This window comes from Melozone crissalis, unplaced genomic scaffold (genome assembly GCF_028551555.1).
Source record: "Melozone crissalis strain CALT ecotype California unplaced genomic scaffold, PUWL_Pcris_2 ptg000023l_1, whole genome shotgun sequence".
Taxonomy (NCBI): Eukaryota; Metazoa; Chordata; class Aves; order Passeriformes; family Passerellidae; genus Melozone; species Melozone crissalis.
In genome coordinates this window covers 8,131,476-8,158,288 of record NW_026535801.1, presented here as the reverse complement: position 1 = coordinate 8,158,288, position 26,813 = coordinate 8,131,476, and the positions used below count along the sequence as shown (strand labels likewise).

The window sequence follows — 26,813 nt, the reverse complement described above, 5'->3', positions numbered from 1 at the left end:
TGTTTGGTGCTCCCATTTAAAACACTGTGAAGTGAATTTCCATTTTGTGGTTTCAGCTACTGATCACTAAAACTCCCACCAGTTTTGGAAACATGCCCAAGTGTAACAGTACAGAGAGCCACAGTTCAATTATGCCACTGTGTCTGAATCCAGGAAGGTAATTAAATGAATTCAAATACACTCTGCTGAATACCTGTCACATCTGCTCCTCATTACTCTTATTAAGCCCAAGAAGGCAAGGAAAAATGCACTTATTCTCTCTACAAACACACTCTCAGGAGTTTGCAGCAATATCAAAGAAGAGCTATCTCCCTCAATATTCAAAGCTGTTCTTCAGTACATGGCTAGCCATATTGCAGAGATTCAACTATGGGACTCAAGAGAACCTCTGTGGGGGTGGCTGACAACTCACCTTTGAACATCAAACACCAACACATCACACACTGAACAACTTAAAATCCTGTGCTGAAGTTTTTATAGAAGTTAAATGAATATGCTTTCCCATACATGTCAGGTACAGGGATGCAAGCTGCCTCAGAATGTAAAATTCAATAAAAATAAACTGGCAGATCCTATGGCAGAGATCCATTTTTTCCAGGAAGAGAATGGAGAGTTTCATAAAACACTAATGAAAACTTACTCAGCATCCAACTTGTCACAAATTCAGATTTTTTGGTCAGTACCTACAAAGAGTGATAGCTTCTGCTGTTCTCAGATATCACCCACCTCTCCTAAGCATACATAGAGTTTAGTTTCTTTAATCCTGCAATAAAGCCAATGGGACTTTCACCTGCTCTGTAGAAGTGCATGCTGTCTTGTACATCCTGAAACAAAGATGTTTTGTCTAACTAGGAAAATCAATTGAAAATTCAAGGTTAGTGCTCAATCTTTGACCAGTTAAACCAAAAGAAAGAAAGATCTGTTCATCCACAGGGATATCTATCTTCTCAGAAACACCATGCAGAAATTAAGAGTAGATCAGTAAAACATTACAGAAATGTCACTACACCAAAAGTGAAAGACTGTGGAAAGCATGAAAGCTTTTCATTCTGACAAAAAAAAAAAGAGAATTCACAGGCTTACTGGCTTGCCACAAACCTCAGAGGATGATCTAGCTCTACTGGCAGTATCACAGACTTGCAAAGATAGAGGTGTTTGTCCCCTTCCTTTCTGCCTTCATGCCTCCCTCCCTCAGAGACAGAATTCTTGTCACACATTCAGAATAGCTGAATGTGGATGAGAAAATTCTTTTGCCACTCAGTTTTCAATGCTTTTTAACTAACAGAAGGCCTTATTTTTTAACTTCCAGGGTTAAAGCAACAATTTAATTTACTATTTTAATGTACAAACTTGGTAACCAAGGGATTCTCCTTCTCAGACCACAGGACTGACATATCCCCAGAGGTACCACATCACTTCCACTAAACCAGTTTGCAGGAGACTTGGCAACAAAACAACATTTTTTCAGAAGTCAGCAATGCCAGGAAACTGTGCTGAAGCAGGTGGTGGAGCCAGTATCTAGGGATACCAAGGAAGAGGATGGCAACCAGTAGACTCCACTCAATGCAACTTCTTTCCTCCCAGGTACAGACCCCTAGCAAATAGCATTGCTATTTAGCAAATAAGATAAAGGCTATGCATGCTGGATATAATACAAATTATATGTAGCAATATGTGTATTATATAAAAATAAATATATATACACACTCTTTCCAAAAACCTGAAAACGAACAAGAGCTGGGGAAAGATCCACATGTATTTATCAAGTGGCATAAACAAAAAATACCACTGGCACTAGACATGGACTGGGAATGCTCCTGAACACAGAAATCATAGAACCAGCATGAGATTTAAATCAAAATAAGAAACTCATACCCTACAATTTAAATACTTTTCTCCTGTCTGCTTTGGAGCCTTCTGGACAAGCACTCACTTTTTTTTTCAAACCACTAAATGAAAGCAGATATTCTCTTACTTAAATCCCAGTTGAGACTGCAGAGAAGAAAATGTGGCAATATGCAACAGCAAGAGTTGGCAACATTATACCAACTGTTTGCCTGTGGTATCCAAAATGTAAGTTTTTGCACCTCAATTCCCAGCTTCCAGAGTGCTGGCACCTTTGTAAATTTGAATTCTGTTTTCTCAGTATGCCTCAGTCCTCACAACCAACTCTTTCTCCAGCAGGTGGAATACAATTACAATGAGAATTTTCAGATTAAAAAACCCCACCATGATCTACAACTCTGCAAAGAAACAGACAGGGACAAAATTGATAGAACTCCAATCTCACTGCCCTATTGTCTCTCTCCTTTACTTAGAGCTATATGAAGTTTTTATAGATTAGAAGTCTACATAGCATCAATGACATCTCTTGGCAAAACATGACTTGAAAAAATGAAATTAATATCCTTTTTTAGGATATTAAATGAGAAACTAACAAAATATACTGGCAGAACAAAATCCTTGTTATTAAAAAATCCTGCAGCAAGTAACACAGATAAAATAGCAAAAAAGAAAACATCAGGGCATGTCAGCTAAGCAAACCTCTCTGAGAGTTTCTGACTAGTACAACACTTGTCTGCTTTTAAAACTTTTAGTATGTCACAGATAATTTAGTTCCTTCGAGTGCAGGCAAAAAAATAGCAGGGAACAGAGCTAACAGAGCTACAATTTTCCTCACTATAGGAAAAGCATTTGCAGAAGCACAAGGTATTAGACTGGAGAATGTGGGGTGGGGGAGGAAGGCAGCTATAAATGCAACAACCACTGAGAAATGATTCAAGAGGTGTTTGTGCTTTACAGTCCTGACACCAATCTGCTACTTACACACCTTCTGGGTTTTAATGTTTAGATACTGTTGGCCTTCTTTCTTAGCATTACAACTATGTAACACACATTTTATTGGAGACAATGACCCAGAGGTTGTGACTTGCCAGCTGTAGCAATGCAAAGGCGGGGCAGATCCAACATTTTGAACACAGCAGTCTCAAGCTTCCAACTCCCACCTGCAAACATTGTCTCCTCCTACTACATCAAACCTGCAGCTTTCTCCTTTTTTGCTGCTCTGCATGCAAGTTTTATCATTCATTCATTCATTCATTCAAACATCATGCTGAAGAAAGGCACCCCTACAATCCTGTCCTCTAGACTGAAGCACAGACTGCAATCCCAGGGTTTGTTGTGCATGACTCACAAGCAAGAAATGGCCTAAGCTCTCACAAAGCTGTTTAGATAAAGAAGAAAGATACAAAACAGATTCCAGGGCCAAATGATGACTCAGGGATCATCTTGTGGTACTTAGTCATTCTAAATTCGGGGACAAATGGATTTGGCCCCAAAGGCTGTTTCAAGTTGCTGAGGATATTGGATGGTGGCAGATACACCAAACACCCTGCATCCTGTTTTATTTATCTGCAGTCTATCTTGCCAGTCTGGAAGGTCTTCTAGAGTCTCACAGACTTCTGTATTTTCTTTTAGATGCTACCCTGTGTAAGCACTATTTAACTAGCACAGCAGGGGAAGGTGTAGTCCTCAGAAAAGAAGCAGCAGAGGACAATATAGGGCATCTCTCCACAGGCAACGGGAGGCTTCTAGGTCATACACACTCATTGTAAATGTATGTGGCATGGCAGGAGATAAGAGAAAAAATGTGGCTGCCTTCCCAGTGACCTTATGAACTAACAGATGGCATAGCAGTTCAGTTTCATACTTTACTTTTCCTAACATGGATGTTAGGGGGGTGAGGGGGGAGAATGAGCTTCCTAAATGAATCTGAAGAGATGTGAGGGATGACACTCTGAATGTCATTCAGATGCACAAAGGGTACAACCAGTCCTTGCAATGAAATCCCAGCTGAAAATTCCTCAAAGCTATCCCAGCATTTCTTAATGTCCTACACATAGAGAGGTCTGCATTTTGCTGGGATTCTCTGCTCATAATTCTTCAGTCACCATCTTGCTCAAATTACTCTGCAGAGCAACATCTCCCCTCAGCACTGCCAGGCACTGCTCACTGGCTGCTCAAACCAGGCACCACCAGGAGCTGCAACATTCAGGAGATTCACTTTGTTCCTCTTATTTTGGCAAGCTGGAATTTGTTAATTCCACATCTGCTGCAAGACTCCCAGCTTGTTTTCAGGCCAGTGATGTAAAAGGAATAGGGGTCCTCACAGATTGTGGTACCAGGGGTTATATCCACATGTTAAATTTGAAATATGGGAGAGGCACTTGCTAGAGAAGGCACACTAATGTTACATTAAAAATCCAACTATTTTCTGAATGCTAAGAAGTTACTCATTTTTTCTGTGAAAGACCAGAGGAAATTTGCTGGATTTCTCTGGGGAGTATAAATGCATTTTCAGAGAAAACTAGATATCAATCCCAGAACCCATTCCCCATTTTGCATCCTTACCCTTACACATCTGCCTAACCCAGAAGGCAGCCTGGGCTGATGGCCAGGGCTCTTTCATTACAGGATGAGCAATCCCATCAACAGCTGGGTAACCAAGTGTAGCAAGTGCAGGACTAAGAAAGTGACAGGGCCTGTTAGAGTAAGATTTGTTGAATGAATGATGGCTGCTGATGGCTCTTGATTTAAAACCTTGATACTGATTTAGGTTTGGTTGTCAGAATGTGCTGGAAATGTCCAGTCTAATTTTATCACTTATTTCCTTAGCAGAATCCCTGATCCTTTGTTTTTAACCAACATTGTGTGAGAGGCTTTGTTCCCTGCTTTACCTTAATTTTCAAAACTTAGCTGAGTTTAGCACTTGCATGATGACTGAAGCTGACAACTCGATTGCTGCCATAATTTCTTATTTTCTCAAGGAACAAGAGCTCCAGAATCTGTTTGTAGCCCATGATGTAGTTCTCCACATTGCCTCTTGGTTAACTTTCCATGGAAAGTACATGGACAGCAGAGTCTAAACACAGAGTTTTGAGCTGAGAGCTCCAGTAAGCATAAACAGCATTCCCTACAGGGGTGCTTTGCCCCACTGTCTTTGGGACAGTGACACTGAAGCTGGGTTAATATAAGGCACCAGAGAAGTCAAGAGTATGGAGCAGACACACAGTTGCACCAGCTCTGATACTTGAAGCCTTAACTAGTAACCTAAAAATGCACTTTTTGCTCACAGTCTACAGCCAAAGGTTAATTATAAATCTTCTTTGCAGCCTACAAGTCAAGGTAAACTATCAAGCATGCAGAGCAGCTAAGCTCTGTATCTGGTTGAAGGTAAAACTGTAAACTCTGCCTTGAACTCTGCTGTCAGGCTACAGGCATGGAGTTCCTGATCACAATCCTTTACTGATTTTCACTAGATCTGGTCCACTTCTCAGAACACAGAGACATAGGCAGTGCTTGTAGAAATATGAAATACTTGAACCTGCAAGACAAGAGGCTTCCAGAAAGCCCTGCTATCTAGAAACTGCATCTGGAGTAAAAACCCTTCATGTTTAAGACAAAGGAAGGGAAAGTCCTCGAGTCTCTTGCTAAGCAGCTCTCTCCACAGCTGCAGGAAGTAGTTGGAGCCACAGCACAAGGTCTCCAACCTCTGTGACAGGATTGCATGGCAAACACTAAGTCCAAGCCCACAACAGCCTCCTTGGGCAATGCAAGGAAGATGGAAAGGCTAAGCACATGGAGAAGGCAGAGCTTCCAGCCCCACTCACCATCCCCCTGGCCCAAACCTTCCAGGCAGGCTGCCAAGTCTTTAAGCCCCACTGCCAGGAAGCTGGGAACCCACACAAATAAGAAACTGGACAGTTTTTCAAGAAAGTATCTTGCTAAAACTAGGGCACCTCTGCCATTTTGCAGAGAATGCTGAATCAGCACAGAGCATTCTTGCATGGGAAATTGCTCTCCAGACCACTGGCACACTTAGTAAATCCTAGACAGTTAGAGATTTCCCTCAATACTACACTTAAAAAGGCAAAGGAAAATCAAGGAATTAAAACCTCTTGGGATTAGCATTGCTCTGAAGAATGAGTTCATACTGTCTCTGCTCCCAAATTAGACTGTTTCTTTAAGCACCACAGCTAAACTCATTATATATTCATACCAGCAACATGCTATTAATATCAGATGTGAGCAGATAGCCTTGCCCTGCACAAGACAGTGTGGTTTTTTCCATTTTAAAATATTAATTTCTCTGTAATGCAGAAAATTCTAGGAGTTTTAAAGCACTCTTTGTGTCATGAAAAAGGCAATATAACTAATGAGAAACAGCAAAAATGGAAACAAGATTAAGATATTGCAATTCAATTTCCTAGAAAATAATGTGCCACCAGCTGTGTAAGCTTTCCTGTAGCTGAAACCAATATTCTGAAAACAAGTAGGCAGATACTTTACACTGTAGCCTGTCTCCTGAGCAGCCAGGTCTCCAGAAGAACTCTCAGGTTGTCTCTTAGATTGAACCAGGGCTTTAAAGACAGCCATAGAACACACTGATTTGATAAGCAGGACTCTGGGCTAGCTTTAATTTTTATGTTCAACTGAGCAGACACATCCAGCACTGCCACCACACACCCTCACGGTCCCTGAACACAAAAAAATGAGCAGCACAACGTGCACCATTCCTCTGGCACAGCAGACAAGACACAGGCTGATCCAGCAGCTGGACTCTTTGGTTTTCTCTCCCAAACAGAGAGGCAAGGGCCTACCTGCTGATTCCAGTGACAGGCACTGTGCATTCTGTAGAGTTTCCTCTTCTGGAAGCTGTGCAGGGGCCTGGTCCGGGCAGATGTGCTCACATTAGTCACAGAGACAGACCTGAGCCTTGTCCTGTCTCTTCTTCTTTTCTTGATGTGCTGATGGTCAAGCAGCCAGCTGCCTGCAGAGGACACCTCTCTATTGTCTGAAGCTCTGCAGTTTCATGAATAATGAGGAGAGGAAATACAAAATGTCAGATATGCTTCACGTGCACAGGCCAAGATTTCACACACTGATTAGCATTAGCTATCTAAGAGAATTTTATAAACACCACAAGGTTTTAGTATGCTGTTTCAGACAATTGTGTATGTGCTTTGTTTGCTAGTCAATTACTTTCATGTCAGATCAGGAAGGGGAGTTTATCATTCTTCTTCACCTTTGTGCTCACAGAAACAAATGTCAAAATGAAGCTAAGCCCTCAAGCATATATAAAGTTTTGTTTTTTACAAAAAAACCCATAAAAACAAGCTGTTCTTCACCTTCACAGAAACAAATGTCAAAATGAAGTTAAGCCCTCAAGCATATATTGAGTTTTATTTTTGACAAATTCAAGAATTCTCTAATATTTTTCACACATATGAGTTTCAAGTTACAATTAATATTTCCCTTCATACTGATGCTCCATTCAAGACACCAGTCATGCTAACATAAAGGAGACCCAGAGTGCTGTCCTAATGCTTTCAAGATTTTTTGGTTTTGTTCAAGAACTGAAACCTAAGTAAAGCTTTACAAACCAGTGATCATTCAGCACAGGGTTGCAATTCACTGTGAAGCATTTGTATCAAAATTAGGAACTCTACAACTTCAAATGTAGACAGTCAAAATCAAGCACAAAGATGTGGCCAAAAGCTGTGTAAGCCCCTGCATGTATGTGTAGAACAACCTCACACAATTCTCACCAACCTACAGCCTGGCTGGTGACCAGAACAGGCAACACCACAAAGCAAGAATTTAAAACACTCTCCCATTGGGGTGGGAATGACTTAATGGAAAGAATGAACTTCCTTGCTATAAGTATTCCTGATTTTATTTATATTTGATTTATATCAACATCTCTCTGCAAAGTTGAAGGCTTGCTGCAAAAATCCCTCCAGAGTGCTTTTATTTTTACAATACTGAAGACCTTGATCACAGCTCTGGACTGTCTGAGCAGTGTAACTACACAAGGTATTTTGGCCTTGGTTCCTAACAGGTCATCTATCTGCACAAATGATTATTTTGTCTTATGACAAGTCACAGTTTTATTAGCAAAGTTGTGACACAATAGATCATGAAAATGAATTTATTACAAGGCCACTTATAAATCTTTTTTGACAGGTGGTATTCTTTTACCAGTACATTTTTATTAAATGGAAAGGCTTGTAATGGAAGTGTGATTAAACACCATCCCATGCTGTGTTGGAGTGGTAACAAGGCTTTACAGGCTTCAATTTGAGCTGTCTTCCTGACACAGCAATATAATCCAATAAGCAACACAGACACATGAAAACAACATCCTAATTAACAGAGGGATTGTACAAAGCATTTAGAGGAACATACCAGTAAGTGCCAAGAAAAAGCCCAAAATACTGAGGCATGACATTCTTAATGTTAACACTGGATTTTTTAAGGCTTGAGAAAGAAATACAAGGTTTATAGTCCACGGAAAAGATTTCTTAAAATACTCTCTCTGAATTCTCAGAAACATTTTCTAAGTCAGATGGTCCCAAGCTCAACTTGTGGATTTCCACATACTTCTCTCTTAAGTGAGAGACAACTTAGACAGAAAAATTAGAACAGAAAGCTCCTTAGCCTGGCTCTTCAACTTCTGTGATTTCTGCCTTTGTTCTGGTGGTCTGCCAAGGCCCTTGGTGATTTCCCTGCAGTCTCTGACATCTGCTGTGTTTCCCCTCCTGTGCCTTGCAGCATTGCACCACTCCAGTTTCACATGAAGAGATCTCCTCTTGTGGCCTGGAGCTCCAGTACATGGCAGGGGGGTTTTCCTGCCTCTTGTGTAAAAGGTTTCCCAATGAAGCTCTGATTTTTAGTCTGAGTATTTTTCAACATGTGATTCTACAGAAGAGCAAAATGAACCACAGCCAGATGTGAAAGTCATAAATTTGCTAGAATGCTCTTTTCAAAGCTCATAGGTTTGCCTGTCTTGTTCCTAACCTGCACAGCAAGCCACCAGACAAGCACTATTTGTCCTGAAAAATTCAATTTTTCCTTCCTCCCCCTTCATAAGAAAGTGGTTATCACTTAGGAAACTGCTTCTGTGAGCATCTACCTTCATGCAATGCTTTGCTTTAAAAAGCAAATTTGTACTTGCTGTTTAATCTTGGCACCTAGATTCAACTGAGAGCACAAAAAGAGCACAAAAAAAAAAAAAAGGCACTAATGTAATTAGGCCTTGACAGATGGCAATTCAAGGTTACCCACATTTAATCAACCAGGAACTGTCCAAGCACCTCCACTTCCTCTGTGAACAGCCCAGTAACCAAGTGTACTGCAACCCCACAATTACCAAGCCCAGAGCATCTCATGTTTGAACCTACTTTCAAATGGAAAATTGTGGTTTTCACATCAACAGCCGACAACTAATTTCAAGAACTTACTTAAGTGAAAATTGCTATCATCTGGTTTTTCCCCTCTCAAAAATAAAAGAATCCCCTTATTTTTCATTTGGTTTTGATTTCTGCTTTCTGAAATACTGAATACAGTCAGAATGAACTGTAGAAAAAGCAAGGGGAGAAGCAGCTAAGAATTAAGTTAACTGCAGCAAGTTAATTATTAACTAATAAGTTAATTCAATTAATTGAACACACAGCTACAACAACAACAAAATGCCACCAAAAACCTGAAACACATTCAAAAAAACCTCCAGAAGTAGGAGGCAGTGAATTTCTCTGCAAGATTCTCATGATAACCACTCTATTTCATGCATCTTTAATGAACAATATTTATTGGCAGATTTCAAAACACTTCATGAGAAGTAAAAAATTAAAATTAACTGTTTAACTCATGTTTAGGACAGCATCTAGAAAGCCCTAAAATCTCTCAGAGTCCCTTCCAACACCTACCTTGCCAAACCCCCGTTTAGAGCTATGGCATTGAGGAAATCTTCCAAGTCCTAACATTTTTCTTTGGACTTTTTTAGGTCATTAGAAAACAACCAACCTTAGAGAGTGGTCCATGAGCAAAGAGTGTGTTAGTCATGAAATGGAAAGACCAACTTTGGACTAATAAATAAGAAGAGAATTGGCTTGAAGTTCCATCATTAGAGTCTCTCATCATGAAGTTAACTTCCTACACTCCTGAAAACATTTTTAAAAGCAGAAATGCTTCCTCATATATCCTATTAAAAAGTCAGACTCAAGACACAGGCTAAATGACTCTCTTCTTCCACACATTCATCTCTATTAGCAAGTCCCATTTCAGGGCTATTTTTAGTCCACATCTGAGAGGAACCTTCTGATTTTCTCCTACATCATCTGTAAACATCAGGAGCAGGGATGTCACAAGCCAGGACCCCTTCATCCTTAAATTTAGGGCAGAATCACACAATCACTGTGGAACAGAAGGCAGCTAAAGGAGCTGCCCATCCAAGCTGCTCACTATAATCTCTTTGTGGGAGGCTCCAGCCTCTGCAGCAAAGCTGGAACAGACGGTGTGGCCAGCTCTTCTTGGAGTCAGGAGCCAGGGAATTATGTTCTGCTGCACACTGCCATAAACACCCCAGCTCTACTTGGAAACAGTTTCTTCATCCACCTGATCTTAATTAACAGCATCCTCAAAAATCACATTACAAGTATCTCAGGAGAAATATCCAACACACCTAGATCTTTTTTTAACTGTATTCAATTACCTTAATGTTGTTTTGAAACTAATACTTATTACAGCTTGTACTGTACTTAAAATCTTTGAATAAAAGAGAGAATTACCTAGCAGTATGGACTAGCACTGAGAAACATTTTTCTAAAATATTAATTTCAGCCTATAGTCATCCTGAAAGGTATGTCCATCCAGAACAAAATACCTCGAATGGAAAATAGTATCTCCAAATTCCTGAAAATGTGGGTGGCAAAGATAAATTTAGCCTTTTATTGAAGACTGATCTGCTTAAAATTAATGAAGTTACCGCCCTGACACTGACCCCTGCTGAGACATGTATTCTACTAATCTAGTTTGTCAGTTTTCCAGAAATAAAGCTGCACTTGTTATGACAGAATGCATTAAGTCTCAAACAATCACAATAAATGTGTTCCTGTATTCTTTCACTACTTCACAGATTCATCTTCCAAGTATTTAATTATAGTGACTATACATTTATGATATCTTTAGGAACAACACAAAACCCTACTATTATCAGCCTTACAATCAAGGCTTGTCTTGTCTTGAAGCCTGAAGAAAGCTGCTCTTCTTTTCTTATTTAATATTGTAATGATTATTAGTTCTATATAGATAACTTTACCAAAAGTTACTCACAAAAAAACCCCAAACTAGCACACTGTCACCCACCTGAAGGAGATACCATTGACCAGCTGTCTGTGTCTACAGGTCTTGGATGAAAGAGATGAAGAAGCTGGGGACAGATTGAGTGGAGCAATAAGGCTGCTGATGATTTCACTTAGTTGTGCACTCTGGAAAAAAAATTAAAATTAAAGGTAGTCAAACTTACCCAGACTCAACAGCTCAAAGGTCCTGGGTTTTGTTTTCCTTCTTAGGATTTCAGTCCTGTACATCATGGAATAATTTAGTTTCTTCCTGTGAATAACCATGGTGGCATGGTTTTCTTTCACAATTATTATGTTCAGCCCTACCAAAACCCACATAAAAGACCAACAAAACACCACCACAACCCTGAGCATTGTTTATACACTTGAAGGAGTACCCTGAATACATCAGTGACCTCAGTATTGTAACCAAAGGTCTTTAAAAGGAAAAAAAGAAACCAGAACACTTTACAGCTGATATTACAGCAGCTGCAGCCAGAGCTGCTAACTGGCCATTTGACAAGCATTTCAACAGGGGGAAAAAAAGGTCAGCTGTCTTTTCATTGTACATTTTGTTCACTCAAAGTGTTTTTCTTCTTAAAAGAATCTTCTTCATTGCTTATTACAGTTTGACAAAGGTGTTTTTATAAAAGGAAGTGTAACTAACTACTTGAGGATTATTGTAATGACAGACAGAATGGGGAAGATCTTTGGTATCCTCAAAAATAGCAACAAGAGGCAACCACCCTGCCACCCTGTTCTCCTGCAAAAAATCTGACTTTAAAACTGACCCAAAACAAACGAAACTAATGTAGCCAAATTGTTAAAACTAAGAATTACTCCTTCCAAAGCAATGAATTGTGGACTGACTCCAAAAACATTTCACAATGATTTTTTGTTTTAAATGTCAGATCTTAAAGGCTATTCTCACAATAAATGTAGTTTGCTTAGAGGAAACTGTGTTTTGCACACTGAACAGAAATTAAATGTATCTGAAATGGCATACTTCTTTTTTTAAAAAAATCCCAACCTTCTGCATTACTTTGCTGGATTTTCAGTCAAAACTCTGAATGTTTAAAACATGAATTGTTAGAGTTTATCTAGTAAGTTCTCCTTACATTTTGATTTTACATTTACATTTCTGCAGAAAGAGGAAGAATTTTTTTTTATTTATTACAACTCACACATTTTCTGTTAACATTTAGGTGAGGTAGTCAGGTAAAAATTTCACATCAGAATAAAAAATTCTAGGATGGATATTAAAGCACAGAAATAGCAAGTCAATTATAAAATAACTGTGAAAAGCAAACAAGATGCCAGTAAAATAGCTACCAGATTGATTTAAAAATCTCAGTAGAATTAATTCTGTAAGGAGTAGTCTCTACTGAATATAGGAGTATTAAAAAAATAGGGAGACTTTCAAAACACAAAGAAAAACATACATGTAGCTTTGAAAAGGACTTGAAAACAGTGTTAATAAAAATTGCCAGCCTTAGTCACTTTTATTCTACATGACTTTTCTTTTGGTTCACAAGCAAAATTCCTTATTTTTAACAAAGGAATACTTTAACACCAGGCTGAGGAATTCTGTAGGAATATCTGTAGATGTTCTTCAGGCTGCAGCATAGTTGCTCCTGACACTGAACAGGAAACTCAGACTTTCAGAGTTAAGAACAGAACTGGAAGTCAAAAATGCAATCAAACCCCAAGGTTTTTAGTGGTGTAAAAGGAAAGAAATTCAAAGTGTTGTGTGAGGTATGTTAGTTCACTTCCATGTAATTTTCAGATCATTAAAGTTCTTGCACCCCTTGGACCAAATTTGTGGCTACTTGGGGACCAGGAAACAGAGCACTCTCCCTTGAATTGTCAAAAGTCTTACTGAAAAGTGTGTTAAATTCTCCAAGCTACCATTTAAAAGAGAGGCCATTCATCACATTCCAAAAATGCTCTTTGGGTTACCTTATGCAATTGCCAGCCCTGAGCATATAAAATTCCTGTTTCATTGCTTCCTCACTCCTGCCATGGTGGATAAGATTTATCAACCAGAGGAAGCATTTCAAGAACAGGAAGGTATGACTATCAAATAAGGAAAATTGGCACAGAGATTCAGAAACAGGCACTAGTATTTAATGCTATTACTTAAACCCCTTTTAAAAGATGTGTTTATGACCAGGAGTTTATGCAGAGCAGCAGAGCAACAAATTAATGCCCCAAAGTGGCTTTGTTTAACACAAACTGCATAAATTCATTCTGTACAACAAATTTCCAGTATCCCTTTCAGCAATGTGATCCTACCACATCCTTTATGTACTTTCAAGCAAAAGAAAGCCTTGCTGGATTCTACATAGTATTTCCTGGAATTAACCATGGAAACAGCCATTTTTCACACTGCAAAGCAAAACTCTGCTCACAACCACTGTAAGTAAGCACCTGGAATTCCTCAGCTCCAAACCAGAGTCCCACAATGTTTGAAAAGGAAGATGAACAATTGTATTCTGATGGAGTTTTTTTTTTTTTTTTTTAATTTCAAGTGCAATATATCTCTGCTGTCAGCTGTTCTCTTTCATCTCACATAAAGCTTTTCCTGAAACAACCTGTGGAAACTCTACACTGACCTGACTATAAAGCAGGAGCAAGTTTGTGGATGGTTTTTAGAGGCTGTTCTGTGTTGGAGGGAAACAATGTGGTAACACAGACACATCAGAAATAAAAGGTTAATTTGTAAACCTGCTGTACAGAGTAGTTATTTAAACCCTTCAATTAATCACCACCCAATCCCAGGACTACAAAATATCTTTCTTTTTGGGAGTCATCACCATGGAACCTCCCTATTTCTGAAGTCAATCATTTGGCTTCACTGATGTGGAAAGAAAAACTCCACAACTTGTACAAGTTGTAAAGTTGGTATGATTTATTTCAGAACTGTTCCTCAAAGGCATGCACGCCCCTGAAAATTCAGAGTTTACTTTAAAAGTATAAAAGACATATGCATATGCATTAAACTGCCTTATCAATTTTATGATCCTGTGTAGTTTTTCAGTCATGTAGTTGTAATGTGGTGTTTGCAAACCAGATTTAGTATTTTTGTTTGTTTCAGCCTCAAGGTTGGTGGGGCCTCCTCTTATCTCTCTTTAGTTTGGATGTTTGCACTCTTTTATAAGTAGTCTTGAACATCTTTTGCTCTCTCTGCAGACCTTGTTGTGAGTACACAGGTTAAAAGACTAAACAAGCAGATTCTAGCTAAATCTAAAATTGGTTTTTATTCCCAGTTAAGTTTCCAACCCCCTGTTTGAACTGCCAGCTGGGTTTTGTTTTACTTTACCTGTTTTTCTATGTTTCGTAAAAGCAGAGTGGGACTGCTGGGTGACATTTCAAAGTCATGCTCTGGCAGAGAATCCTGGCTCTCAATGGCAGCTTGGCAATTCCCTGTGGCGTTTAATAAAGCTTCTTGCTCTGTCAATTGGATCTGCTTCTTCAAAATGTCTTTTGGAAATGGGAATTCTTCTAAGACCACCATCCCCTAGACAACAGCAATTGAACACGGTTGGTTGACAACAGATTAAGCCTCCTAAATAATTTTTAAGGGGCAGTCAAACCTGGCACATTCCTCTTAAATCCTCCTGATGATTTTTGAGCACTTAGCTAGATTTTAAATACACTTCATAGCTAAAATATGGAAATAATAGGCATTAAAAAAAACCCTGCATCAATTATGCTACTCCTTGTAACAGCAATCACTCCAGTGTTATGCCACTGCTTAAACATCTGTGCCAAAATTCAGATCAGAAATTCATACTGACTAGAATATTATACAATAATTTTCCTGCTGATTTAAGAGGAGGTTTTTTTGTCTAAAAATGATCACCCTTTGATTTGAAGTTGGTTTTAGTCTTTGCAGTCAGTAAACTCTGCTGGAGACATTCTGTAGTGCTCCATTTCTCTTATTCCTATCCATGTTCTATGCAAAACATCAAGGCTGTTATTTTTATGTAGTAAAAATGACACAATTCTAACCACCAGCATTTTAGAATTTAATAACTGATTTTTTAAGTTGAGCATTTTTAGTGTTTCATAATTAAAAGTAACTATCCTAAATATTTCAGCACTGTCACTACTTTTCAAGACCATTTTCACAAATATGGTGTACCATGTAAAGCACCACCTAATAAGATAAATATATCTTTATATGGTAGGGAAATAACAGAGTTTCATAAATGGAACTAGAAAAATAATACCCCTATTGTGTTTTCCACATGACAGATAAGAAAAATGGAAGTCTCTGGTATAATCCTAGGTAATGTATCAGTTGGTTTAAAAAGATAAAATGTTAAACAAAATAAAAGCAAAAATAACCTTGTGATAGTCAAACCCAGTCCTCAAATAGTTCCTTGGTTTGTCATTATCTTGAGCAAATAAATTTAATACCAGAAACAGCTATCAAACCTCTCCAGGCTCTTTTCAAAGAGAAAGGGAAAAAACTCATTTGCTTTTAAAGTACCAACTGTAACTCAAATAGAAAGCAGATATTAAAAGAATGGGATCATTATAATTCTGCCTCAAATTTGTCTTTCTAATGAGAATATTCCACTCAACCAAAGGAAAGGAAGAATGCTATAATGTGAACACAAGGAAGCCATGCTGCTATTTCTTTAACCAAGTGAAATTATCTTGCTCTCACTGTGCCTAACTTATTCCATTGTTTGAATTATAAATTCAAAGCTGAGAATAAAGATGTTCTCTAAAAATAAACAAAGGTGCTTGAAAATTTGGTTTAATGCCTAAAAAAGGCACAAAGATTCTGAATGTCCTTCAAGTCAGTGCTGGATTTTCCACACAGATCATCACCTGCACTTTTCCATTTACAGTAGGTGAACACAAATCCAAACCAGCAGCATGCTATGGGCAGTACATTCAAGGAAATTCAAGCAGAGAACTAATTTTTGTGTGCCACAACAGGAGGACAAGCTACCTCAACAGCTTTAAACTCCTTTAGAACTTAGAATCTTTAGGTCTTTTTAGTAAAAGGATTGTAGGTCATGACCACAGAGAGTCTAAAAGGTCTAAAAACAAAATTCTGAGGTCAGAGGAATGGGAAGACACAAATTAAAAGTGTTGAAAAGAGGGACATGCACACACACATGCTTCCAATGGAATTTTATTTTTTGTAGCTTTAGAAACTTGTTTACCAAGCATGGAAAGAGGAAAGGAGAAAAGGAAGAGGGAAACTGACAGTGTATGGAAGGGAAGAGAGGGAATAGGCACAGAGGAAAAGAGGAAGAGTAAAGAATTAGAAGACTAATACAGGCTATATTACAAGAAATGGGTTACAATCAGTAGGTTTTGGCAATGACTGCATTCCTCCCCAGATGGAATTGTTTTGTTTTGCAGATATAGATTTTTTTTTTTAATGAAAAGACTCTCAAAGACTCAGAGGTGCTACTTCTGTGTCTGTAGAGATGGAGAAGACACACTGTAGTAGGCGAGGAAACAGCCCACAAGTTACACATGTCCCCTCCTATTGCATTATGGTGCTCATGGAGAGGCCTTTTGCTTGAAATTGTTGTTCCCTGGCTATGAATCACATTTTTTTTCCATTCAAAGCACATAAAAACCACTCCGAAACCATTAAATAGCATACAAATTCTAATGATATTGTGTAATTCCTTTGCAGCCAGTAAATAAAAACAAAGAGCTCTTCTATCAGCCCACATGTCCTTCTGTAGCTGCTGCACTGGTGTACTATAAATATGTACACAAATAAAAATCCCATCTGAAGGAAAGAGGTGCTTGCTTCACTATGGGACACAGTGCCAAACACTAAATACCACAGCTGGGAAAATGGACATGGAGCTTCAGAAAGGAATGTCACTGAAAATCTCCACCAGGAAGATGATTTGGCTCCAAACTAACACACCACCTAAAGAAAATGTGTGACTAAAATCATGTTTTTCCTCTTATTTCTCTGATGTTTATTTCTCAATCTCCTGTAGCTCATCTGACCTGTGGCATCACAAAGCCTGACAGCTTTTGGGTGTAAGAGTGTGCATGTATCTGGCATTTAGGGCAACACCAAACCATGGGCATTCTCACCCTTCACCAAAATATAAAATCTCCTTACACAGACCCTTAAACAAAGGCTCTTCATTACTTTGTAAAGAAAAACCTGACTGGGGACAAGCTGGATATGAAAAGAAAGGCTCTAAGGGCAAGAAGGAGAAGCAGGAATAATTCTTTATTTGTTCAGAGGGAAATGCTCTCTGAGGTGATTTTCCTCTCCTTTTAAACTCCCTCTAAGTTTGATGTTCCACCACATAAACTCTGAAGCATCTTCTTGCTCCTCTCAATTGTGTTTCTCTGATCCCAAGACACACCAGAGAACCCACATGGGGCTCACTGATGGAGAGACAAAGAGCCCTGCTCTAAAACCCCTCACTATCAAACCACCTCACACAGGTTTGGCTTCTTTTATGTCAGAATGACCTGAGGAACCCATTAAATTGATAGCTACATTACTAATGGTTTAGGAATGTCACTTTCCCACTGACTAGGCAGCTCAATTTACAAAAACTAGAACATGAATTACACACATTGGAATTTTAGTAATTATTAATCTTTGACCTGTTCAAAGTGCTGTACAAACATTAACCATCTAATCCTCAGAATAAACATGCACTGCAAGAAACAAAAATCCCACCCTGAAAGGCCACAGCACAAAAACAAATAAGTGACCATCCCACCTGAGAAGGCAATCTCACCTCTCCTGCAGAGGGAAAAACCAGTGATAAACAGTACTGTGTGCTGGGCCCTGAAAGCCACTAAAAAATCACTATAAAGGTACAAAAAGGTAAAAGTTCCCAAATCCCAGTCCTATATTGGTGCCATATTTCAGCTCCTGATGTCTTTCCCACGTGGGAGCCTGAAGAGACACAAGAAGTCTAGGGCAAAAAAACCCCAAAAAACCAGCAACAAGGAACCAAAGACATAAATATTACAGAAACACTGTCCAAAGATGATTTGAAAAGCCCATTTGTGAGCTTCCAGACAATACCTTGGTGGCACGTATCTGCCTGTGAAGGTCAGTTAGTTGTTGGATTTTGTATTCTAGTTCTGAAATCTGGGCCTGAAGCCACGTCCAACGGCTGCCAATTCTAGCTCTGTCTGCAAGCCACTTCCATTCAGAAGTATAGCTGCTGTGAAGACAAAATGCTGGTTAGTCCAAAAATAAAGATAACCACATTTGCACAAGAACATTTTTGACAGCTGCTGTGCTTCATGTTGCAAGCATCTCAGTTGCTTTCAGAAGATATCTGATTATACCCATCCAGTTTCACATCAGCTTATTTCTGTAGCAACAGAACTTGCCCAAACCAGTGCAGTCCATGCTCACTGGCTATTCCCACACTAAGCTAGTTTTTTGTTCTGGATTATAAAACTCAAGAGCTGGATAAACTACCAAACTATATCAGTTAATGCTGATTACAGATGTGTAAAGAATTCCAGTAACTCCACCAGCAAGAATCCAAACTCTTACACCATATTTCCTCCCACAAGGTTTCACAAATATTGTTTGCTAACAACTGCAATCTAATAAAACATCATGCAGCAATGACCAGCTAGATATCAGGTCACTGCCCAAAAAACCCCAAATAAGTAGTTTAAATTTCTTTTATTCAAGCTTTTTAATAAATATCTGTGTCAGTTTAGTTTAGTCAGATCACTCTTACTACTGTTTAAAATAGATGCTTTTTAAAATACAAAAAATATGCCTCCTGGTACCTGACATTATGAACACCTTAATTTTATCATGCTAAATTCATCAGTGGTATCAGCAAACATTACTCAACCTCTATATTAAACAAATGAATAAGGAAACCACACCATGCAACAAACAATCTGAATATTCAATAAGTTTAAGCAACACAAACAATGCAGTATTTTAGTATGGAACTTCCCCTACTATCCTAGCATTAACTGACTTAATTTATTTACAGAAAGCAACTGGTGTTTTTTTTCCCTAGTGAAGCTTTCAAGTATTTTGCCACAGCTGACTTAAAAAGCTGTAAAAACAAAAATCAAACTTGTAGAAAAGAAGTGCTTTTCCTCAAGTTCTTGTGATAATGACTGGATCTAGATCCTTGATGACACTGTAACTTCTGCACATGCAGAATACATCATCTCCTGTTCCCCAGGCAATGAAGAGCACTGAAGTATCACAAAAGAGACAAGAAGCAGCAGATGCCAAATGAACTGGCATAGGAACATAATACAAGTGTAATTGTTTTGTGCAGAATTTTGTGTCAAGCACCTCAACAACAAAGAAAGAGAATACAGCAGAAGGTGCTAGACATGTCCTGGCATGAGTAGGGAATCATCAAATTTGAGAATCCTAACATTTTCAAGGCTAATATTATAAAACATAATATAACTCAAATTTCAGAACCTTCAGTCTAGTTTAGCTATCATAAAGAGTAAGGATAGACAGTTTCTGGTAGATAACCTCTAAAATACATAATCTTCTCCCTTTTTAACATAAATTATCCTCCCACATAATTTATCACCAGTGTAAAGTCTCTCATACACAGAAAAAAATGAACATATGAAATTATGTGACTGAAACATCCTATTTAAATACAAACTATGAGGAAGAAATCTAGATTACTATCAAAAAGAAACTCAAAGAACTCTGTAAATATGTATGATAATAAACTACTTGTATTTTACATATTCTACTAGTAATTTCCTGCTAGAAAAAAGGCATATGAAGTCATCTTGTGAAAATCTATTTTTCTGACCTCTTTTTATTTATCTTCCCATTATTACCAGCAAAGAGTAAAAAGTCCCAATAAGTTATGCTTTAACCAGGTCTTCCTGACAAGAACTTCTCTGGGATTGACATCTTTTGCATGTTTGTGCTCCTGAAAGTCATAAAATACACTTTGCTGGGAAAGGCAGGCAATGTGAATTCCAAGTTTTTAATTAAATGTGTTCACACAAGCATGGTGGCTGGGATAGTTAAGACTTGTCTCAGGACCCTGGTGTGGCAAAAAGCTAGTCCTAAAAAAGAGCTGCTTAATGAGTCTATAATAATCCTTTACTTAATAATTTTAACCAAAAAATGTTAAAGAGGAATAAAGAGGATAAGGGAGAAAACCCCAAAGTTAAAGAGGAATAAAGAGGACAAGGGATAAAAGCCCAACTGGAGTACTGAGGTGTTTATTTCTGCTCCTTTCTCAAAAGGCAACTGAGGAAATGAACAATGAAATCCCACAAGCCAGGACATAGTAGAAAGAAAGCTGAGGTGAAAGGAAATAAATCACAGCAACAGATTCACCTCCCAAACCAGATCCAAGTCTGGGGATAGAGGAGAGCAGCTCTCAAGCAGAGTGAGGAGGAGAGGGAAGGAAGTGAGTGAGAAGAAAAGCAAGGTGTCCTGTACACAGCTGGGGAGCAAGAAGCAGAATGGAAGGGCCAGAACTGGCCTCATGTCACCTACACTGCATGAAACCAGTGTGGCATAAGGGAATCCACAACCAATATCAAACCCCAGCTGACAGCAGAAGGAAAGTTAAATGTTGTAACCTCTGTGTATTACTGTCTTACACATAAACAAGAATCCTCTGCAAAGCTGCGTCACAAGTTCTTTCTTCACTTTTTTTCCACTTAGACACAGTATTTAATCTTGAATTAACTGCATTCACTGGTAAACATTAAGTACATTTTTGCTTCATTCCAAAACACTATGCAAGTATTTCCTAAGGCTTTAAATTCTATATGATAATTTCAATAACAGCATTTAATTACACTGTGTAACAATGTCCTCAGGCCCCACTCTAAGGAAAGGTTTTCACCAAACAAAGCAGAAACATTCTATGCTCAGGCCAAAGGAAGCAATTTTAGCTGCTCTGTCTCCCCAGGCTGCCCCATGCCCAGTGCCAGCTCAAAGGCTTGGGCAGCTACACAGTGACATGGATTAGAGAGCTGCTCCTGGTTAATTTTAATTTTAGGGGCAGCATGACTGGAGCAAGTTTAAGTTTGGATCTCTTGCCCAGTTTTGATGTGCTGCACACAGGGTGAGAGACAGAAGCATTGCTGAACTCTGTTCCCATCCCTGGCACTCCTATCTGTTTGATCTTGCATTATTTTTAACCACCTTTTCCTCTATGCCTATTTCTCTACAAATCTTTTAGTAAAGCTTGTAACTCCTAAGGAAGATAAAATCACTTTGAGCTATCCTCACACTCCTTTGTGTTCACACAAAGTAGTACAGTCGCTCAAGTGACAAATGATAACCTATTTCTGCAACAAAAACAATCCAAATCAACCCTGAAACAAACCCCAAACCTGGGTAAATCTGCTCCTGCTGGACAGTAAAGTTTAACATTCACTCAGTAAAGGAAGTTTTTTCAAGGTGGTTTCAGAGAATTCATTAACTCTGCAAACCCAGAGAAGAAAAAAAAAAAACCACCAAAAAACCAAGCACAGTTACAAAAATAACCAGGCCTGTCACTGGAGGAGGAAGTCAGAAGCAGGTGCTAAAGTAGAAGCTCCTGCTCTTGTTTTCTGTTGGGAATGAGACAAGAAAAAAGATGTTTCTGTCTGTCCCACTTCCTGTTTGCTCCCTTTATAAATATCTTACTTGGTTTCTGTGCTTTTGACTTTAAGATCATACATCCTTATCAGGAATTCCAAAATCTTTGTTCTGCTAGCAACTCAGTATAAACCATGTAACACTGGAAAACTTTCTCATGTTCAGTACTGTAGCACAGTGGAATATTAAATTTGCATATAGATTTACTGCTCCTGCAATGACTCTAAATGTGCAGATGATCTCCTACATTCATCCAGGACTATTAGAATTGGAAGAGAACACAGCAATACTGATTTTGTATCAATAAAACATCTCATTTAAATTTCCCTAAGAAAACATGCTGGAATTGCATCAGGGGCAACTTGTTTCCATGCAAAATACCTGCCTGCATTTCTGTTTTGGTTGGACTGCAAGTCAATCCTACACAACTCACAAGAGAAGGAAAGAAAAGAAATGCAGCAGAACAAACATGGCACAATGAGCACAAACACAAATGCAAACAAAGTCAGATCATAAATACAGCTGGGAGCAGACATTCAGGCTGTGCTAGGGCATCCCAAAGTATGGGAAAGAGTTCAGCTGGGCATCAGCAGCAACAGCAGAGGCAGTGTAAGTATTTCATGCTCCTTGCTTCTGCTGAGAGTGAAGAGGCAAGCAAAGAGCACTAAGTAATGCTACTGCAGTCAGGAGTGCTGCTGGAACTGCAGGAAGTTCCAGCCATGACCTAAGGACAGAATGCACAAATGAACCCCTCAGCACTCTCACCTTCCTCAAAGAGAAGCACTGAGAACAAACCGTGGTTTTACATGACCAAACCAACACTGCAGAACACAATAGGACTCTCAAAGTATTCCCAGTGCCTCCGTTGTGTTTTGGGTGAGATTTATGTTTTCCCAATAGCTAAGATCAGTTTGTCCCAAAAATTAAATACAGGCAGCCTAGCTGAGCAAAAAAGGGAGCAGCTATCCAAGATAAAGTTGCTGTGCTACACACACTGCTGGTTGGGGTTTCTGAATGGGTTTGGGGTTTTTTTGGTTACAGGAGACAAGAAGAGGTGGAATTTAAACCTTAGAGGCATATTTTATTTTTATGAGCAAACAAAACAATAAGCCTGAAAAGTGTTCATAAATGATGGAGAAATACAGTGGTGATTAAAATGCACAAAACACACAGAACCTGGGACTGACAGTAAGTATCCAGGAGGGTTGGCTCAAGCAGGTATGATAAGCACAGGAAGGAGTGTGCAGCCCTCTGACCATGGCAAGTTTCTCCACAAGTCACTTCATATGCTGAAAATTAAAGCAAACTAAAGCCTTCCACCTTTGTACCTCCCAGTGAGAAGGAGTACCATGCCCTGCCATGACATGTCTGCAGGGACAATGACAGGATGCTTCCTGCTAAACAGGAAAGGAACATGCTTGTGCTTGCAACAGACCCACATCAAAACTCAAAAAACCATTTCACAACCCATAACACTGTCACCTTTCAAAAGGCTTTAAAAACACCAACATTGTCAAGTAACAACGCTCTTAAATACACACAAGCCAGAGAGCAAGGCACTCACACAGGGTGGGTGGGAAAAAACCTTCTAATTCCAAAATTCTTCATTAAACATAAGAAGGGCAGTTGTTCCTGATATCCCCTCATAACGTTTCAGCTCAGTCTCTCAACATGGCGTGTTTTGCTCTTTCTGCTAGGTCATGCTCTCTTTGGTTTAATCCACATTGTTCTGGCACCCAGTTTTCAGATATCTCTAGATTGATCTCCACCATCCCTGCTGGTTCACCTACTCTCATTCCTGGGCTAACAGAAACCTATTGCCCACATAGCAGTGAAGTATTTGGGAGCAAGAAGCAGCTTATAAATCAGAATGACTCTACCCTCAGGATAAAGAGCTGATCATCCTCCTTAGTGGGAGCCACTGAAAACAATGGCAGAAGTTTATTGTTTTTATGAAGGACTGATCTTCAGAAAAGAAGAATTCAGAAGGTTCTCCAGTCTTAAGTTCCATGCAGACATCGTATGACTCACCACAAACTTCATGAAACATTGGGAAAAAAAATCACTTATCCCCCAATTCTCTTGGGAAGCTCACTCAGTTGTACAAAAATACAAAATATTCTCCACACAGCACTCTATCACAAATGCCCCACAGCACACTAGTGTGGTGGGAGTCCCTCCAGGACTGGAGCTGGTAAGTTGTGAACTTCCTCAGCTGTCTCTAATTTTTCACCACCATTACACTCAGTTCTCTGACTACACATGGCAAATCCCAAAAAGCAACTGTCCTGAATACAAGGATTTTCTTGCAAGCCACTAATGTGGGCCCAGGGCTTCTGATACCTTTGGTGAACATGGTGGAGAAATTCAACACATCCATTTTTCTTCTCTCTGCAGACACTGACAGAAAATAAGACATTACCTATATAGACTAGATTATATGAAATATTCAAATCAGGTGAATTCAGATATGCTTGTATTTTAGATAAGCTTGTCTAGATTTCAGTAATGAGATAAAAGTGTGTGCCCACTCCCAACCAAAACTCCAACACTTGTAATAGCTGAACAAATATGTTCAACTATTAAATGACCCGTAAATGCTTTCTCAAGGACTAATTCTTCCAGAACACCTACATAATGTTTGTTTTCAGAATGAACCAACTTCAGTTGCTGTTGAAGCATTAATTCCCCTGGATCAGTTAACTGTTAAACCCCTCAGAACCACAGAACTAAAAAAACCAGTGTGTGCTGTTTTATGAATGCAATCTCTTCCATGCATTCCTGAGTACAAAAAAGATTAAAACCAAACTGTAACAATTTTGGCTGATCAAAATTACACAAAAAGCCACTATTTACTGTGGCAGTTCATTCCCAGCCTTTGCTCAGACCTTCCAGGAGCAGTGTGCTGCTGTTCTGGAATAACCAACACCAAACCAAGCTATGTACTCCCTGCTCCCCACTCCCACTCCAAAAAATCCATCAAGGGAATTTCTCAGTGCTCAAAATTAGCTTGCAATCTCTGTGAAGATCTGCAGTAGGTCATTCTTCTGGATCCTACCAGGTTGCTACCTCCCTTGGTGTTTAACAGGAATTTTTACCGGGCAGACATTTCCTGTGAAGCACCACACAGCTTCCCAAAACATGGGTTATAGTTCTCCTATCATCTGCAGACATCAGCAACTGCTTATTACAATTACAATTTCTGGTATGCATGCCTAGTTCCACCACCTCTGACACACTGAGGCCCTTCAATATCTCCAACAATGCATGTTGATACCAACACATAACACACATCTTATCTTCCCAAACAAAAATCTGGTACCCAGCTGAAAACTTATGCTATGACATCAGACCTGAGGAATTCATGCAGTAACACCTGAAATTATCAACCATAGCTGTGATTTTTCAATAAATTATCAACCAGGTCTGATTTTTCTCTTGAAGAGAAAATTTATGGAGGAAAAAAACAGGTAGCATGAAATTAAGTAGCAATGGAATCAAAATTTTACATCTTACACAAAACAAGAAGGGATAGCGGGGAGGACAGAAGAAGAAAATCAATATTCAGAGAAAAAAAGGCTGTAGGAAAAAACTGAAAATATCAAAGACCTCTGTGCTTGGATACCCTAGAAAGGGAGAAATTTCAGAAGAATTTCACTGGTGCACTATAAATGCTCCCTATGTGATAGGGAAATCACATCCTTCAAACTGATGAGGTGCCACAGACAGTATTTGCTGCTACAGGGTTCCTGCAAAGGATCACACACTGCTGCTGTTTTATATTAAAGACTGAACTGTTATACTTGCACTGAATTGTTAACTCAATTTGGGGACAGAATAAATTAAAAATTCAGCTTCTTAAGGGATCTCTTAGAGTGCTGAATCTTTCCAATGGCTGGCTTCACAAGCTGGTCAGTGCTCTCACCTCCAGCTCTGTTTATGTAATTCTCTAGAGCTGAGTTAATTATAAAAGGCCAAGTGGGTTAGTGAAGGTGGAGTCAGCCAGAATATTAACTGGCCAGAAAGAAAAACCTGCAAAAGGTAAACAACCAGCAGCACTTCCTCTTAATAAAATAATAAAAAACCCCAACATGCTGTAATTTGAGTATCTGCCAATGGCTTTTGTTAAAAATATTTTAATATTCATTTTTAAGGTTCTGCTGTCTGCCCCAGCACACCAACACGCTGTACATCAGTTCAACATGAAACAGAGAAGCAGGGAGTGCTAAAATGCAGAGAAAGAAACTTCAAGAACAGCAGGGCTGCCTAGAAACGAGCTTCTTTTCTTGCCTTTGAAATGGTACAACATCAATAGATTAACAACAAAACACCAGGAACACAGGCCTAGAAATTCTCTTTAAGTATTACACAACTGCCCTTCAAAAAAAACCAAGTAATGCTACATCTGCAGCCCATGCTCAACATAAAATAAGGCAGAACTTACCAAATACACTCCTTTAAATGGAACGTTATGACAGCACATAAGCAGCATATCAATGCTGTCCAGCCACTGAAGTTTACTCCAAAATTTGTATGTATGTTCTTACAAGGAAAAGATGGATATGGTATTGGTAAGCTCCAATTCCATCTTATAAATCAGTGTATATATATGAATGTATGTTTGAACAGTTTGCAATTTGGGTGTTTTGTAGGAGCCTGGGATTGAATTTCACTGAGATTTTCTGCTGCTCAGTCTACCCCATGGGCTGGGAGGAAAGGGAGTTTATATTACATATATTCAAACACAGACCTTCAGGTTTATTTGTTTTTCCAACAGCAGAATCAGTAACTAGAAGTTTGCTAACTGAAAACTGAATTTATTTAAATTCCCCAACAGAAAACTTGATTTAACTCACAAGAGCTAGGCAAAGTGTGTGGATGAAAATACAATAATTTACAGCTGTTTCAGTAAAAAAAGAGCACAGGTCAATATATTTAAATTCAACATCTAACATCACATTCCTAACCCATATTTAGCAGTATGAATGAAACCCTGTTACAGGAGAGCATTCCTATTTTGGGAAGTCTTTATGCACACTTTTTAC

At 38.9% G+C, this 26,813-nt stretch overlaps 1 protein-coding gene across 4 annotated transcripts in view; it reads right to left on the bottom strand.

The window, feature by feature from the left end:
* KANSL1L (KAT8 regulatory NSL complex subunit 1 like) overlaps positions 1-26,813 on the bottom strand; it is a 61,606-nt gene that overhangs the window by 21,503 nt on the left and 13,290 nt on the right. For 3 of the 4 annotated variants that reach the window (XR_008483120.1, XM_054277959.1, XM_054277961.1), the window contains exons 3-6: positions 18,229-18,370; positions 14,503-14,700; positions 11,206-11,327; positions 6,660-6,861 (exon numbers count right to left, since the gene is read on the bottom strand). Coding sequence is in view for 3 of the 4 variants with exons in the window: in XM_054277959.1 (XP_054133934.1) it covers positions 6,660-6,861; positions 11,206-11,327; positions 14,503-14,700; positions 18,229-18,370 (664 nt within the window). In the remaining variant the exon portion in view is untranslated. The remainder of the gene's footprint in view (positions 1-6,659; positions 6,862-11,205; positions 11,328-14,502; positions 14,701-18,228; positions 18,371-26,813) is intronic. The other variant, XM_054277960.1, reaches the window with a different exon arrangement.